This window comes from Pundamilia nyererei, unplaced genomic scaffold, assembly GCF_000239375.1.
Source record: "Pundamilia nyererei isolate P.nyererei 1_Seehausen unplaced genomic scaffold, PunNye1.0 scaffold00047, whole genome shotgun sequence".
Lineage (NCBI taxonomy): Eukaryota > Metazoa > Chordata > Actinopteri > Cichliformes > Cichlidae > Pundamilia > Pundamilia nyererei.
This window is the reverse complement of record NW_005187448.1, coordinates 3,235,577-3,253,540: the sequence shown is the minus strand read 5'-3', so window position 1 is coordinate 3,253,540 and position 17,964 is coordinate 3,235,577. Positions and strand designations below refer to the sequence as shown.

The 17,964-nt window shown below is 40.5% G+C and overlaps 1 protein-coding gene across 6 annotated transcripts in view; it reads left to right on the top strand.

Moving 5' to 3' along the window:
- The window catches only part of scn8aa (sodium channel, voltage gated, type VIII, alpha subunit a), a 47,334-nt gene that overhangs the window by 22,856 nt on the left and 6,514 nt on the right, over nt 1–17,964 (top strand). For all 6 annotated transcript variants that reach the window (XM_013910705.1, XM_013910707.1, XM_013910703.1 and 3 more), the window contains 7 exons: nt 1,902–2,075; nt 2,598–2,954; nt 4,029–4,502; nt 6,669–6,786; nt 7,347–7,501; nt 7,985–8,158; nt 13,028–13,150. In XM_013910705.1, the coding sequence (XP_013766159.1) occupies nt 1,902–2,075; nt 2,598–2,954; nt 4,029–4,502; nt 6,669–6,786; nt 7,347–7,501; nt 7,985–8,158; nt 13,028–13,150 (1,575 nt within the window). The remainder of the gene's footprint in view (nt 1–1,901; nt 2,076–2,597; nt 2,955–4,028; nt 4,503–6,668; nt 6,787–7,346; nt 7,502–7,984; nt 8,159–13,027; nt 13,151–17,964) is intronic.

Here is a 17,964-nt window from a genome sequence, read left to right as displayed (position 1 = left end):
TGGTGCCTAAATAATTTCTGAGACCTGGTTGTTTTCATTTAAAGCTTTGTTTTTCTTTAAGAAACGGAGTAAATCAGAGTACTGGCACCATTTCACATAAGTTAACACATATTGTTGTACGCTCTTTTATATACAGTTTTGTGTGTATGTCTGTTTCGTATTAATTTACAATTGAAAAAGCAGTGAAATGTGTTCTTTCCAGTTGTGGTTCATAAAAATCTAGTTGAAAAGACTAATGGGTGGTACAGGTGGAGGTTTCTAGGTCACCTTGATGCAATATGAGTCATCATCCTGCGCGCCAATGAACACACAGTCTGACAAACTCACGAGGGTGTATACAGGTCGATTTGAGTTCGAGTTCATACCACCCGAGTGGATTAAATTCAGAGAATCAAGATGTCATGGAAGTGCAGACTTTCAGCTTTAATTCAAGGGGTTTGACTAAAGAACTACATTAACTGTTCAGGAATTACATTTTTATACACAGCTCAAAAGTAATTGGACAACTATGTGGCAAATAATTTCATGGCTGCATGAGGCTTGTTCCCTCGTTATTTATGATTATTTGAATTAAGCACATACAAGATCAGGAGTTGATTCCAAGTGTTGAACTTGCATTTTGTAGCTGTTTGCTGTTATCCTCAGTATGAGGTTGATGTTTGTGAAAGAAAACAACCCATAAAAATCTAGTAAGAATGAATGCAGTGTCAACTCAGCAACACCAAAAGACCACAGAAGATAACCGAAGTGCATGATGACAGAATTATTTCCATGATTAAAAACAATTTCACAACGTTTATTTCAATTAAAACAAAAACTCTCGAGGTAGCATGTGTATCACACTTGAGGTCTACAATCAACCCAAGTCTTCATGAAGGGGAATACAGAGAGTTCACAGCAAGGTGTAAACCACAGGTTACACTCGGGACCAGGAAGGAAAGATGCCAGAAAACGTCTAAGAGTTCAGAATTTTATTTTATTGTTTTGACAAATAAACTTGTAGTAGAATGAGTGCAGGAGAGAAACACCTCATGATCTGAAGTACGCTACACAACCTGTCAAACATGGTGGAGGCAGTGTTATGGCATAAGCATGCACGGTTGTTAGTGGAACTGGGTCACTAGTGTTTGTTGATGATGCGACTGCAGATAGAAGTCGCTGAAATGTTGCAGAACTGATCAGGCAGCACTTCAGAGTGTAAACCGATAAAGCAAGAGTTTCTCAAAGCAAAGAAATGGGATATTCTTCAGTCAAATCAGTAACCAGATCTCAGCCCAATAAGTCAAAGGAAAAAAATAATGCAGAAAGAGCCACAAACCCACCTGGTCTAACAGAACATCTGAAGAGAGAAAACACAGCATTTGGTCATATCCATGATTTATAGACTAAATCCAATTAATTTGAAATCTCTGAAAACAGGGGACTATAAACATAAAGATATCTGTCATTTCTTAAAAAGCAATATTTGATCTAAAGCTGAAAGTCTACACTTCAGTCACATCTTTGTTGTTTTATTTAAAATTTACTGTGGTGGTTGTGCTGAGGCAAAATGACAGAATAAGTGTCATTGTCCAAAAGCATGTATGGCCTACATGACTGTATGTTCGCTATGTGGTCTGTGTGATTGAAGGCAGCCATCAGTGATCTATTAAAGATGAGAACAAACAAGTGCCGTCTTATCCTCAGTGACTGCAGAGCAGCTGACACATGCACGGACATTAACTAGATGTGCTTCCTCTGTAAATAATCTATTTGTGTTCAATTGCAGTAGCTGAGAGTACTAACCTAATGCATTTTTCTGCAGAACCAATATGTCGGTTCTTTTACTACTCATTCTGCTTTACATTCTGTTATATATGTTTAGAAGCCAAGTTAAATTTGTCCTCCTTCTCGCATGTCAGGTTTTCACGGGGATCTTCGCAGGAGAGATGCTTTTCAAGCTTGTAGCTATGGATCCGTACTACTACTTTCAGGAGGCCTGGAACTGCTTCGATGGATTCATTGTGACTCTGAGCTTAGTGGAGCTTGCTCTGGCTGACGTTGAGGGCCTCTCAGTCCTGCGGTCATTCCGATTGGTAAATATCTATCTTTGCCTAGAAAAGTAGAGTTGAGATTGTATCATTGCATCATGTTGTTGTGTGTTGTCATGCACGTTCTGCACATCGAACAATACTTCTCCACTGATGCAGTGTCAGTGTTTAATCTAGAGCTGTTTGCACATATTTAACAAAAACAAAAAAACCTCCCAAAAACTGGCGTATGTGTCAAAAACTCACAGCATCGCAAATTCTCTGTAGAAGTCGGAACCACTGATGTGGATATTTTAGGAGTTACTGCAAGATAAACCAGGCTGGCAGATCTCAAACAGGTTCTCAAACCTGTCAGAAAGTGGGTTGTTTTTCGATAAGCACGAAGACAAAACCGGCTCTGCACTGGTACTGCATCTGAGGCAAACGAGGCAAAAGTAAAATCTGTGTTTATTTAAACATTGCTGTATATTTATGCTATTTTTACTCTGCTGAATCGAAGCAACAAGTTCGTAAAGATGGGATGTTATGACTAAAACATAATCCTCCTACTCTTTCCTCCCACTTCAGCTCAGAGTGTTTAAGCTGGCCAAGTCGTGGCCCACTCTCAACATGCTGATCAAGATCATTGGTAACTCAGTGGGAGCCTTGGGAAATCTGACTCTGGTGCTGGCCATCATTGTCTTTATCTTTGCTGTGGTGGGCATGCAGCTGTTTGGGAAGAATTACAAAGACTGTGTGTGTAAGATCTCTGCTGAATGTGAGCTGCCCCGCTGGCACATGAATGACTTCTTCCACTCCTTCCTGATCGTCTTTCGTGTCCTGTGTGGTGAGTGGATCGAGACCATGTGGGACTGCATGGAGGTGGCCGGCCAGGCCATGTGCCTAATCGTCTTCATGATGGTCATGGTCATCGGTAACCTGGTGGTGAGTGTCCCATGTTGTTAGCTGGAAACTGTTAATGGGAGTTCACACATGACTCAGGTGCACTGTTCTTGACACAGTTTGAGAGACGTCCAGAAGGTAGAGCAAAGCGAGTGGACGTTTCAAAACTTCAGGCAGAATTCAGTAAAGTGTTTGGTATGAAAACTGCACTTCTATTCTTTGTTACTTTAATGATGAAGGTTTAGAAGCTCTGTAGAGTTACAGGGAGGAAGACAACAAGCCTAAACCTTTTACACATGACTTTCACTGCCAATAACTAGCTGTGTGACTGTTAAAACACACGTAAGTCTACTTAGACAGGGCTTTCCGCTCAGGGTCCCAATACAAACTCACATCACTGTTGCATAATTCATAGTGTTTGGACCATAAATAAGGTCTATGACTGCGACATATGACATCAACTTTTCTTCCATTTTTGCTTTATTGGATTTATTTGTACCGCCCACTTGAATCACAGTTATCTCACTGACTAAAGTTAATCAATGGAAATAATGGAATTCAAGGTGCCCAATGAAAAAATGCCCCATTTAGCTCTCTAATGTAATGCGGTCAGAAATTGAGAATTTAGCAACAACATCCGATTACTTGTTTCCTTTTTTCTTTTTCACACTTATATGAATTAAAAAAAAGTTCATTAGCATCACAAGTAAAACAGGAAGAAACAATGTGTATGGAATATTTGATATTCATAGCATATTACACTGTATGTAATGGGGGAACCCAATGTGGAAGACCCGCATTCTATCACTTGACCAGCAGGGGGCGACTCCTCCAGTTGTAAAATAAGAAATGAACGTATAGATGTTTATTTATAAAAAGACCCCCCTTTTCACTTTATTACTTCATAGATTCATTACCTAATAGAGCTCATAATGTCAGTGTGTAATTTAATCTTCAATACAGTAAATGTTAAATCAGAACATGGCATGATTTAGGGTGTGGCTTGTAAATCACAAGGTGCTACCTTACAAGTGTGCAGTTGGTTACTCGGATTCCCTCCTGCTTCCTTCAAAACTGCCACTTTTTATGTATTTGTTTTTCATTTACTCTTTAAAGGTTTTGAACCTGTTCCTTGCCTTGTTGCTGAGCTCATTCAGTGCTGACAACTTGGCGGCGACAGATGATGACGGTGAGCCGAACAACCTGCAGATTTCTGTCATGCGCATCAAGAAAGGCATCGCATGGATAAAAGCCAAGATGCGATTACTGATGGCCAGTCTGCTGAGGAAACCACCGATGGAAGATGAGCAGAAGCCTTTGGAAGACATGTACGACAAGAAACTGAACTGTATCGCTAATCACACTGGGGTGGACATTAACCGTGACCTGGACTATGCCAAAAATGGTAACGGCACTACCAGTGGTATTGGCAGCAGCGTGGGCAAGTACATGATCGACGAAGACCACATGTCCTTTATCCACAACCCGAATCTGACCGTTTGCGTACCAATAGCTGTGGGAGAGTCCGACTTTGAGAACCTCAACACAGAGGACTTCAGCAGCGAGTCAGACAATGAGAACAGCAAAGAGGTGAGTGTAAACAGCTAGGACAGGGTCGCATGAAAAAGAAAGCACGTCCTCTTGCAATTCTGTGATCCAGGTTCATCAAGTACATACAACCTGATTACAAAACATGACATATTAAACTGTTCCATTGTTTAACATAGATTAAGCAAAATGCAGAAGCACTGTGTGAAAAACTAAGTGCACCCTTACTGCTTTCATAGAAATTAAGAGGATAAGCAGCAGCTGGGTGCAGCAGGAGTTTGCTGGTCTGGAGCATTCAGGTGTTCGTTCAAGGGGGAAAGACATCATCGTTACATCATTACAGATCTCAGAGTAGCAACTGTTGCTGCCCATCAGTCTGGGAAGAATATTTGCCATTTCAAAGGCCTTGCATCCAACCCTACAGTAAGAAAGCATTCAAGTGAATTGCTAATCTTGCCAGGAGTGGATTTCCCAGCATATTTAACACACGGTCAGACTGTGGAATACTAAAAGTGCATAAAGCCCAAGAGCCACATCTCAGACTCTACAGATCTAATGTATGTTAAATGTTAAAGTTTATGGCATTAAAATTGGGAAAAGACTAAACAAATATGGTGGTTTGGAAGGTTTGCCAGGAGAAAGCCTTTTCTCTCTACGTGAACATGGAAACACAGCTTAGGTTAGCAAAGTCAAATCTAAACAAACAAAATGACAATTGGACAGATAAGACCACATGACCTGGGCTCCTTGCAGTCACTGAATCAACCATAAACTCATATACTGAAGTATTCTGGAGTAAAATGTGCGGCTGTCTGTCTGACAGCTAAGGCTTGGGTGATATTGGGTCATGGAATAGGACGATGATCTCAAGCATAGCAGTACCTCTGCAACCAAAAGGCTGAAAAATCTGCAAAACAAGGCCCACTCAAGTCCAAACCTCAACTGCATTGCAGTGCTGAGGCAGGATCTTAAGAGAGCTGTGCATAAATGAACCCATGCAGACCTCAGTGAACTGATGTAAGATGATATGCCTCATATCACAACGACGTGAACGACTGATGAAGTCATTCAGAAAGCAATTACTTCAGCTTTAAAGTTATTATGACTATTGAATGGTGGGGTCTACTTAGTTTTTCACAGGACTGCTTAGTTTGTATCAAATAAATACTGACATGCTGTAATCTTTTATATGTATGCATCACAGGTTGTATTTAAATAATGATTAAACCTGGTTATGGCTAATTTTTCCCATCATGTCCTGATATATAAAACTGTGAAAATGAAAGAAGGTGTACTTTCTTTTTTAACATGACTGCGTATCTTATTCAGGGAGATTTTACTGAAAGAAAGAACGGCATACAAAGAAATATGTCCATGATATTCAGGCCCTTTCACTGCGTCCTAATTACATTGTCAATTTGTAAAGACTGATGCTCCACGTGTTGTTTTTGTTGTGTATAATCCTCAGCTATCCAGCACTGTGCCATTTTCTCTCTCATGCCAGTGAAAGTCTGGGTGTGGCTGGCCACTCTATGTTGCTCAGACACTAATACAACCCCATTACTCAATAGAGCCATCTAGACTGGCTTGAGCAGGCAGGCACTGCGGATGAATGGACGCTCTCTGACTTATGTGTTTTGATGAAATGCATTTAGAAGACTTTCAGAGCAGATTATCTGACATTTGATATTCCATTTCAGTGTTCAAACGGATGATAGGTGATGTTCAAGGTTGTTACGAAGTCCATTACAATATGAAGAAAAAAACACAGAAAAGAAAGAAACAAAGATCAAAGCTTTTCCATTTAAAGATAGAGCTGATGTAATTTAGAAATAACATTTCCTCAGGCTCTAAGAGGCATTATGAGTCCATCGCTTCTTGGTACCGAAATAAAACGTGAAAAGTTTCTGTATTTTGCATTTTTTGTATGTTTGTTTCTATGCTTGTGAGATTGTTTTTCCACGTGTCTGTTTCTTAATGTCAGTGTGAATTTTATTTCTGTAGCACATTTAAAAGCAACGAGGTTGATCAAAGTTCTTTGCAAAGCAAACGAGATCAAATCAATAGATCAATAAAGTAAATAAAACAAAAGAAAATATTTAAAAAACCCAAAACAAATAGAATAAACTATGATTAAAAACATAAATATAAAAAAAACAAGACACCACCACATTAACAAAATGTGTTTATGCGTCTGCTTTTCTTTAGCTGGATGACACCAGTTCTTCGGAGGGCAGCACCATCGACATCAAACCAGACGTGGAGGAGGTGGTTGTGGTGGAGACGGTTGAGGAATACATGGAACCAGAGTCCTGTTGGACAGATGGTGAGACCACTGCTCCCACACCACCCATTACCTCGACTCCCCAGGAGCGGGGTGGAAACTGTAGGGCACCAGGGTTGAAGGGGAGCTTTATTATAAAATATTATTTAACCATCTGTCTATAAATCTAAGGTTTTAATAAACTAAAGTGCATTTATAGATACATTTTATATTGAACAAGAAAACAAAATGCTGGTTATTTTTGTTATTTACAGTTCATCCAGAAAGTAATCACTGTGCTTCATCGAGGTGAATTAAATTCATTTTTACCTCAAAATTCTTTGCAAATGTATTAAAAAAATGAAAAACACAAATATAATGTGTTTGCACCCTATGTTAGATAAATCTAAAGTGAAGGCTCAACTTGGGCAAAGTTCCTTGGGTGGGCAAAATGAAAACAAAGACGTGCATTGTGGGAATTGCAGTTTGAAAATGTAAAAGCTCTTTTAAGATTTTACCAGGAAAACATGTTGAAACCTCAGACTTGAATCTCAGGGCTGGTTCATTCCATCTTGTTTTGGCTCAGTACATCTGCTGTTGTTTCTTCTCCTGTGCGTCCTCAGCGTGCGTGGCCAAGTATAAATGCTGTGATGTTGACATCACTATGGGATGGGGGAAGAGCTGGTGGTTCCTGAGAAAAACCTGCTACCTGATTGTGGAACACAACTGGTTTGAGACGCTCATCATCTTCATGATTCTCCTCAGCAGTGGCGCTCTGGTAAGGAGGCCTACGTTAGCATTTGCTCACACTTAAGCTAACTGTACAGTTGAATAAAAAGAGAAAAAGTTAAATTCAAGAATTCCACATACTTGAACCGATGAGTGAAGTTTATATTTTAGCGACTGGGGGAAATTGGAGCAAAAATAAAAAATGAATAGAAATCAAAACCAGAGTGTTTGTGACATTAAGGAGGTAACACAAGCCTATCAGTGGTGCGGTTAAATGGGATGGGAGAGGACACAGGGGATTTGGTGAGTTTGTTAAATGTGCCAAATACAAAGCACGGGTCGGATGCAGACATATAATTCTTGTGGACTTATTTACAATTTTCTTTCTTCCTGTAAATCACAGTTAGGATTCAGCCGTCGGCTGGGCTGTGGTGCCGTATACAGTTTCATTAGAAGCATCGTTAATCATCTCGTGTAATATTTCTGTCACCGTCTTCTCTCTGTAACTAATGCGTTTCCTGTTTCTCCGTAGGCCTTCGAGGATGTGTACATTGAGCAGAGGAAGACCATTCGGATCATTTTGGAGTATGCTGACCGGGTGTTCACCTACATTTTTATCCTGGAGATGTTGCTGAAGTGGGTCGCCTATGGTTTTGTCAAGTATTTCACCAATGCCTGGTGCTGGCTGGACTTCTTCATTGTGGATGTAAGTCTGGCTCTTGTTCCCTCCTGTGTGAGCTGCAGACTAGAGTAGTCACTTGCTCGGCAGCCACACCCTGGTTCAACAGCGATAGGGTGCAACAGAAACTCATGCAGGCTCTTGATCAGCAGTATCAGTGTCAGATAACATATACACCAACCAGCCAAAACATTAAAACCGACAGGCTGCAACAACCATGTGATCTGCAACGCTGTTTAGGTGAGGGGAATATGTCAAAGTGCCGTCCCCCTGAATGATCAGTGTTACTCACCTCACCTAGCTTGCTTTTTAATGTCCGGACTGGTCAGCGTATGGCTTGTACCCTTTTGTTGTTGACCGGGTGTGGTTAGGTTTGTAGGGTCAGGGTATTAACTGAATATCTGCTTCATGGATTGCAGTAGGTGAGCGGGCATCTCTTTTAACAGTAATTCCATTATACAAGGACAGTGTTTTACAAGGCTGCACTGGAGTCTGTCCATATTGAAGGCACACATGCCCGAGCCACCTTTTACCACTCCATCAAGCAGCTATTCACATATTTTACTTGGTTTATCACTGAAATGCTTGAATATGTGGAATAATTTTCTGCTTCTCAAACAAAAAACTGCTCACGCTTAGCGCCGCAAACCTGCCCGCATGTTTTTTTTCACATGCAATAAAGTGAAGTCACACACAGATATTTGGGTGTATTGATGACAATTCAAATTAGAATCAAATCAGAGCACACCTAACGACTACAATAGGTGTGTAGTCGCCTATTGTAATGATTACAATCATATTCAAGTCATGCTCAGAGCAATGGGAAGTGTCAAAGATGTGTTTTTGTTAAGCTGTCTCTGCCTGTGTTTCTGACCTTTATCCTCTCTCTCTGTGTACTGCTGTGCTCCTCGTGTCACTCAAGACTGAAAGTCCAGAACAGGAATGATTCTCCGGTCTATTCTGTGGAAGCTACACATGTAAATAAGATTTAAAGGGGACCTATTTATCCTAATGTCCTACTCATTCGTTTTTAATATTAGACTCTTATGGAGCAGCTGTGCATGAGTCACAGAATAATCTTTATTTCTTTTTATACAGGGCCTAACACAGCCCTTCAGTTTATCTTCCATCTGAAACTAGCAGTTTGGTGCTGCTTTCCTCTTAAAGCCATTTTCCTCTCGATTGGCTGCCCCTCACAAACAGAAGGTATAAACAGTAGGCGTGCGGGGGCTGCTGTACTCACAGCCAGAGCTGTGTGCCTATGCTTACAGTCACATTGGGCCAAGACTAGAAAAGGTCTGAAAATGAGTGTTTAGAGCAGTCACAGGGATTACTTCCACATAATCTCATTTTCTGAAACTTTGGCCATGTTCAATATGAGCTTTCATCATTATGAAATAGGGAAAACATAACAGGTCTGCTCTAATTTCAATGCTTTCAATTTTATATAAGATAATATTAGATGCTTCTGAGTTTCCAAATTCAGTCTAATGGGGGATAAATAAGGGTAAACATCTGGATGTAAGATGCCTGAATGATTTGAATTTTACATGTTGATTCAGGAATTAGTCAGCACCAGGTAGCAGAGCAGGATAGAAAAAGAATTTCCTGACTTCTGACTTTCTGCTTGAACTAACCACCTCTCCACAGTGTCCAACACCTCAGCCCCCGTGAATGGACTCGTATCAGAGGTTGCCATTATAAGCTTGTGTTATTCAGACCCCCTACAGCAAATACACGCGTATTATATGCATCACATCCTCTAGGAAATCCACATTAAGCCTAAACAAAGCATTTCATGTTTGTACAGTTTAAAACAGCATTCAGAAAAACAACAGAAGCTATTTATTATTGATATGTTTAATGTTGACACATAAAGCTCACATAGATCTTGTATTGATAGTATTGATTATAATCATACCACGCCGTACTGATTGTGGTTCTCGCCACTTTAGACTCCCTACCTGTAAGTGTGTTGTCTCATCACACACTCTGGGCAATGTGAGGTGCTATGTTTCCCAAGTTGTGACCATGTTTCAGAGAAGTGATGTCCCTCCTCCCTTCTTTCCCCCCATCCTCCTTTTATTCCCTCTTGAAAGTGTAACCTCAGGAATGTGGTGATATTGTGCTGAGATGTAATGATGGTGGGTGACAGGCAGCCGATGGTAAGTTTGGTCTTCACTAGCGCTCCCCCTCCAAAGAAATAAACAAAAGAAAAAAGAACCAAAGAACTTGTGCTTGATGAGTCTGGGCTGTGTCATGGCCTCCATGTGCCTCTGCCGTCCTGTGTTGTTGGGTGAAACCATCGCCATGGACTCAGAAAGCAGGGGTGGTGGTGGGGAGGGCACCATCATTAGACCAGCCTGTGACTTTTAAGAGTGTGGATGTGGTTGGCTCTTTCTATGAGTGTGTCCCTCTTCATTTCCCTCTTATGTATCTTTCTGTTTTTCATTTGATTTGTGTTTTACTGATTTTCATTCAAAATGTGTTTTGTATTTTTATTATGTGTTTATTATTATATTACGGCCACATTAAGTCAGTCTGCAGCATCGTCATCATTCATTTACTCAACTCGTTTTTCGGAAATCACAGAAGCAGATGTTTAATATTTGAGTACACATTAATATACCTTTTTGTCCTAAATAATCTGTTTATCATACGACAGTAAAGTTAGGCTAGATAACTGACACTGGGGTGTGTGAGCATCAGGGTGACAGGGGTCATACTTCATTCATCTTTCTTTTTCACTCAGATTATTATCATTGTTTTGTTGTGTTTTTCCCTTTGTTTTCAGTTGGTTTTATTTCTGTTTGGTTTGTGCTGTCGTCATCATGGGATCACAGCCCCAGATGTCATTGGCCTTGCCTTGCAGAGCTCTCTGAGAAGGACGTTGAGACACTGAGGCCGCTACCACACAGCTGGCCCAGCAGGTGGGCCAGAGGCCAGGCACCCCAAATGGGGGCTCTCCAAGGGGTCAGGCTGAAGGTGACAATTACCCCAAACACTGTAGTGCAGACTAAGGCAAAATCTTTATTTTACTGTCTCCCCCTGAGTATAGATGCTAATTCATTTAAGAGGCAAGGTTAACGATTTTTTAAAAAGTAAGTACCACAAAGTAAGCGCTTGGAGAAATGTCAATTTCTCTGTCTATTTATTTTGGTTTATTCATTTTATTTATAGTAAGAAGAAAATCTGAATACAAGCCGATACTTTTCCTGGTGTTTTTTTCCTGTAGCTTTTATAGACTTTTAAGTCTCATGTCGTCTGTGTTGATGATGGCATCAGTCAAAATGAAGATTTTGCCTGTTATAAACCTCCCTCCGTGATTTTGGTAAGCTTTGGATGTTGTGTACTTCTTGCGGTGAGTTTGACCGGTTGGTGTCGGTGGCTGGTTGGAGGTGCTTTCACATGTGTTTACTGTTGATATTTTTCCTTATTTGTAAGGAACTGGTGCGCCCCCTGTTTTAGACCCTTCAGCATCACGGAAATTGCATTTATGGAAAGAAAAGACTTCCTGAGGGTACAATTCCTGCAAAGAAAAAGCCAGATTCTTATACAGCTGGATACGTTGGTTCCATCTTGAAAAATGTGCATCCATCCAAGCGATCCTTTTATCTTTGCGATGCTTTCCTGTGCTGAAGACAGGCTATAGTGGCGGCCAGGGCCTTTAAGGCGACTTCATCAAGGCGCTGTCAATACTGCACTTCTGAGCACTCAAAGAACGTGAGTGCAGCTTATTGACCACACTTTCCATAGTCCATTTCCTCCTTGCTTAGCAAAACAATGCTGTTTATGTGCTTAGCTTAGAATGGCTATACCACTCAGTGCTTTAAATGATTCTGTTACCAGAGCAAAATTGTATAGACATGATCTAAATTTCACAGTGATTTATTGCTACGATAAGAGTTCTGTACATTTACCACTGCTGAGCATGTGCGCACAGTTTTGTGAAGTAGTTAGTTAACTTGAGGATTAATTGCTCTTCAGCTGTGGCGATCTCTTCCTGACTGCTGCTGGGCACAATAAGGGCCCTCACCAGTTCCTTTGAGGTTGTGTGCCGTTATTGTTAACCATTGTTAACTGTGTGTAACTCGACTGTACTCTGTGTATTTTTGTCCTTTCAGTGCCATCCAGTGCTAATAACTATATCTGATGTGCCCTTAACCTCCATCCCTGTTTCTTGTGTGTGTTTCGTGTGACTGTGGCTCTCCTTTATGACTCTAAATGCTGTGTAGCAAATATGATTTGATGTCTGAGAAAGAAAATGGTAAAATGACACACTTGTACATGTTCACTTGTATTCTTTCTCTTAGGTTCCGTTAGTTTGTCTGTCTTAAATTATATGGGATTTTATGCCTCAGCCCAAGAGCGACATGGAGAGACAGTGTTAGAGGGGCAAGGGTAAGGCTCTCAAGTCTGTTGGGTTTTTAACAGGATAACCTCTCTCCTTCCCTCCCTCCCCAAATCCTCTTCCTCTGCTCTTCCAGTCCCTTCGCTTGTATCTTTACTAGATCATGTAGCACTCTTTTCTGTCTAATTGACCCTCTATTTGAGTCTTATGTCTCTACCTCCTCTCTCTCTCTCTCTCTCAACCACAAATTTCTTTGCAGGTACAAAGGACTTTTCACATCTCGTCAACTGCCCAAAAATAACAAACAATCCCTCTGGCCTACTGCTTCTAAAAATACTACGCACATAAAACCTATACTAAACACTGATCTTCTCTCTCAGTGTATATACATGTATAAATGCAATATTATACATGCATATACATGCATAGATTTATGTGTGTATGTCAAGCAGCTCTCCGCCTATACCAGGGCCGTCTCTCTTCCCTAGTGAATATTCTCACTTCTAACAGTTTGGAACCTCTTTTGCTTCTCTGTTTTTGTGTAGGTGTCTATAGTCAGCCTTGTAGCTAATGCGCTGGGCTACTCCGATCTAGGGCCCATTAAATCACTCAGGACACTAAGGGCCTTGAGACCCCTCAGAGCCTTGTCACGTTTTGAAGGGATGAGGGTAAGATCCAAAGCTAAGCAGCTGATCCTTCCGCATGCCCATTCAACAGTTTAAAGCATGCTAGAACTGATCTAAAAGCAAACTAAGAAGACAAAAAAAACAAAAAACAAAACAAATAAAAAAAAAACCTCCAAAATATTGGGAGATTGTTTTTTTTAAAAGAACAGGAAATGAAATCCAAAAAGTCACCCTTCCATGCGCAATCCTGTACCATGCCTTTGTTAGAGCGAAATAAGAAGTCATGATGCAGCTGGGAGATTGAGTAAAGTAACACTAAAGTTGTATTACTAGTAGAATAACGTGTATTTCAATTGAATTTCTTTAACAACAGCAACCAAAAAAAGAAAAAGAAAAAAAGCATAAATTGATTTGTTTCATCATTAAAATTGCCCAAAGAGCAACAGAAATCTTATTCACAAAGCTGCCTCATCACACGAGTGACAAATTGCAATTTCCGATGACTTCATTTTACTTTGTTTCTTCTTGATTGGCCAAAGTGAATGCCAAATTGGTCAAAGCTAACCAGACTTACATGCCATCTCATAGAGCATTCAAATCAACAATTAGCTGTTCATTTGGCCTGATTCTCAACCACTGCTTTCAATTGAGAACCCCTCTCCCCTCCACATGCCCCGCTCCCTCTTGCTCCCATAACCTCCCCTCTTCCTCAGCTCACACCATCCCTCAATGCATCTGGCATCGAGAACAACCAGCAGGAACCGAGGAGCTGCGGGACACCAAAATCTCTGCCTAACCAGTCACACCAAAAACTCAGTGTGCAGGACGACTGCCAAACAACCGCTCAGAGGAGCGTGTCTTATTTGTAAGAACAAACTGAGTCGGTTTGCAGAGCAGAAATTATTTGCTGCTACAGTACCTCTGGTTGCTTGGGCTGTCTCTTCCTATGATACAAAGATCTGATTGGTCATCTTTGTGACTGGCGGTAGTAGTAGGTTGCACCTGGTTGTTGTCACCCGTAGTCCCTTCTGTCGCTTTCTCTTTCTTACTCTCTCTGTCTCCTGATCTCATTCGTCTTTACCTCTCTTTATACTGGGACTGGTTGCCTTGTCTTCTAGTTTGAGCTTCTCCTCTTCACCTCAGACTCTCCCCACCTTTTCCTCAGCCCCACATATGCGGCACTCTGCAGCACCCACCTTTCCTCCCCCCTTCTCCCCTTCCTTCGCACCCTTACCCCTTCACTACTCACTCCACCTCGACCCGGTTCAGCTGGGCCAGACTGCTGGAGGGTCACCACACTCTCTCTTGCTTGTCCAGGATCTTTCTGCATCAGGGACTGAGACAGAAACCACACACTCACAGTGCTGTGGCTTTGGGAGGAAAGTATTTGTTAAGCTTCTGCCAGTGTCAGCACTTTGAGTTCTACTGTTAAAGTAAACGATCTGCTAACAGTTCATTCTGGTGGCAGCTTCTTAATGCAAATGCTTCTCAAAACTGTGCATATTAATGTATGTATAACGAGTCTTAATGCCTTCCTTTGGGAATGCAGGCAGAAGCTTTGCAAATATGTTAGGCTGCCATTTCACACAAGGCATTACTGCTGTCATGTCATGGCACCGCATTCTGTAGCGCATACAGCAGGCCCTAGCTTTCTGTTGCCTTCCACTCCCACAGGAAGTGAAACTGGGAGGCAACAACAGGCCCAGTTAAACTCTGACTTTGAGTTCTGGGTGGACGGTACCCCGTTGGTTCGCTAGCACTACAGCGTTCGAGCAACACTCTCAACCCTAGACAGACAATGTGTCGTCCTTCTTAAGCATGTCCCAAAAATGACAGACCAGCAGATTAAAGACAAAAGGCCTAGGTGGTTATTTCAAGGGCAGATTGACCATAAGTGGATTCAATCTTCAAATTTGACTCGTAGTGAAATTTCATTCATACTACATATCCAGCGACTAAAATATGATGCCGTTGCACAAGAGCAGACATCAGCGCTTTTAGGCCCTGGATAGGCTTTATGGATGTTGTCATAAACGTTTCACTGAAATTTCTTTGGTTTAATTGTGCAGTTTGAGTTTGAGCTGCACAAAGATAAGTTGTCATTTTTGGGTTTGGCACATTTGCTTAAATATAGTGAACTGCTGCCAAAACCAATGCCCCTATGAATTAACTCATTCACTGGGAGTATGTGGTAAGAGAGGTGAGGGTGGCCCAGTAATGCGAAGGGAAACAAACTTGAGGAATTTAATCCTGCTGTATCAGTTTTTTACGATAATGTCTATGTTCATCAATCGAGTTACCATTTTGTTTGAACTGGAAATGAAAAAAAATTGAGGTCAAAACAATAAATAAATGAATAGAGAATCAAATGAATAGAGAGATGACACCAAATACAAGAGATTATGGGGAGTTATAACAATTACATCTTTTAAAAAAACAGTCACTGGCTGAGTCCTGATGCAACTGAGCCGATCCGAGTGAGCAGTGAAGCTACAGTGAAATGCATTGCACTACCTAACACGCAATGGCTCTGACCTTGTACTTGGCTCTCTTTTTTTTCGTAATTCTGCCCTGCAATTTCATTTCCAGCTTTTTGACAAATGCATTTCACAGGAATGCAGCTTCAGTACATGCCCTTTTTTCTTTACAAATCCACTAAAGTTGAAGTTGTAGTAACCTGGCAGATTTAGCTTTTCTAGCTTTTGACGGCCTTAAATGTTATGGGGTCTTTGTATGTAACCTCTGAACCCCATTGACATTAATTTCCTGCATACACTATGGTCAAGCTATGGTTGTTCACCTCTGCTACATTAGGCTGTAGATGCTTTCCACATATCATAATGGTTTCAGCCTTGATCTCTTTAGCTGCTATCTCTCTATCTACACACTTCTCTGTTTATTTATGTATTGATTTGAGCAGTTCTTGAGATTGCACAATGCCATGTAACACGCATGTATTTTGCATTTTTGAAAGCCATTTTCCCTCTTTTGAGAATGCTTTCCACACAGCATGGCCTAATTCTTTTTTTTTTTTTTCAAAACATTGAATTTTTGGGAGCGGTTAAATTGTTTCTTAGCTCAATCAAAAAGAGTCATTCTCTCAGCACGTGCATTGGCGCCACTGTGAAGGGAAATCTGGTATTTTGTGAATTGCATGCCTTTTAGTCCTTTAATGTTACTTGAAAAACTGTTGTTGTTTTTTATTAGTTTGCATTTAACAATAAAAAACAATATTTGAATAGTGTACCCTTTGCATCCCCGCTGATCCAGCTCAAGTCAGCGGGTGAAGGTCGTGCACACGCTGAGAGAATCCTGCTCTAGAGCTCCTCCCTATCTGTTTGCAATGAGGAGGGAATATGGCTCCACAAAACGAGTCTGCCAAAGACATGCATGCTCAGCTGTCTGCCTGAGAGCTGCTGGTCGGCCTGCCTAACACTGGTAGTGAGCGGTTCACTATGTGCTGAGCTTAGTACTGGCAATGACAAATACATTGGATATTGGATTTGATTGCTAGATTTTGGGGTGGTGGTGGGAAAAATGTATTACTGCTATAATGTTATATTATTTAATGGGCTAGTTGTGGGAACAAAAGTAAGCTGTATTAGAAATATTGACTGTCTACGGTTGGGGTGGTAATAGGGGACACTTCATAATGCTATGGCATTAAAACACTTTAATTTTTTTTTACTGACAACCAAAGCTCTTTGATGTAAACTTACACACATCAAGTAGTCAATATATTGCAGATTGTATTGATGCATGCTCATCCAGGTAAGCAAATCCCAAAAAGTTGATTCTGTTAATCTGGACGCAGCGTTTTCAGTTGGAGAAATGTTTTGTCACTCATCCAAGTGGCTTCTTCAGCCTTAGCTAACTGCAGGTTTCCCCACCCTTATGAAGAGTACATTTGCACAACGGCTGAAACTAGAACCACTGGCGAACAATGGCCTGTGAGGTCAGTTTCTTGATCAATGCATATTGTCATGACCATCGATCAACAACGATCATTGACCTCACAGCCCATTGTTTGTCAGTGGTGCTAGTTTCAGTCATTATGCGAGTGTACTCTTTATAAGTTTGACCTGTATAGGTCATTTGGATGAGTGACAAAAGATTTCTCCAAATGAAAATGCTACGTCCAGATGAACAGAATCAACTTTTCAGGAAATTGTATTTCACACTTGCAAAACTGTCAAATTTTTCTTTTATTATTTGATCTTTATTATTTTTTTTGTAAATTTATATAAAAATTAATTTACGTACATGTAAAATAATAACAGGAACACTTGGCAATTTTGTGAGTCTTAACAGAGATAAACCTTGGGAAGTGTGTTTATGTGTATGTGTGGGTGCTTGTGAGTGCTACCTACAACCTAATAGGACCAAATATATTGCAGTGTATAAATAGTCTAATTAAAATGTAACAGTCACTTTAAGAAATTGACTTACTTAACTTGTGTTTTTTAATATAGAAAATGTCATTGAAAATTCTGCCATACTTTGGTTGTTTAATACTCCACGTGTAAAAGTCATGCCATGCACCAAATAATAGAAACTATCATATTAAAAAAGTGGCTTTTTATAGTGATTTTTTTTTTTAAAGTACCATGTATATCGTAAATATGCGATTCTTAAATATATTTGTAAGGTTGGTGCCTTAGAACATGTGTTTGTGTGTGGATGCCTATTACCGATCTACAACCTAACAGAACCAAATATATTGTAGTGTATAAATAGTCAAGCCAGATCAACATGTTACAGTCACTTACAGACATTAAATGACTTTTATTTATAGTAACTGTTATAACATTTTCTGCCATACTGTGGTAGTTTAATACTAGACATCACATGTGAAA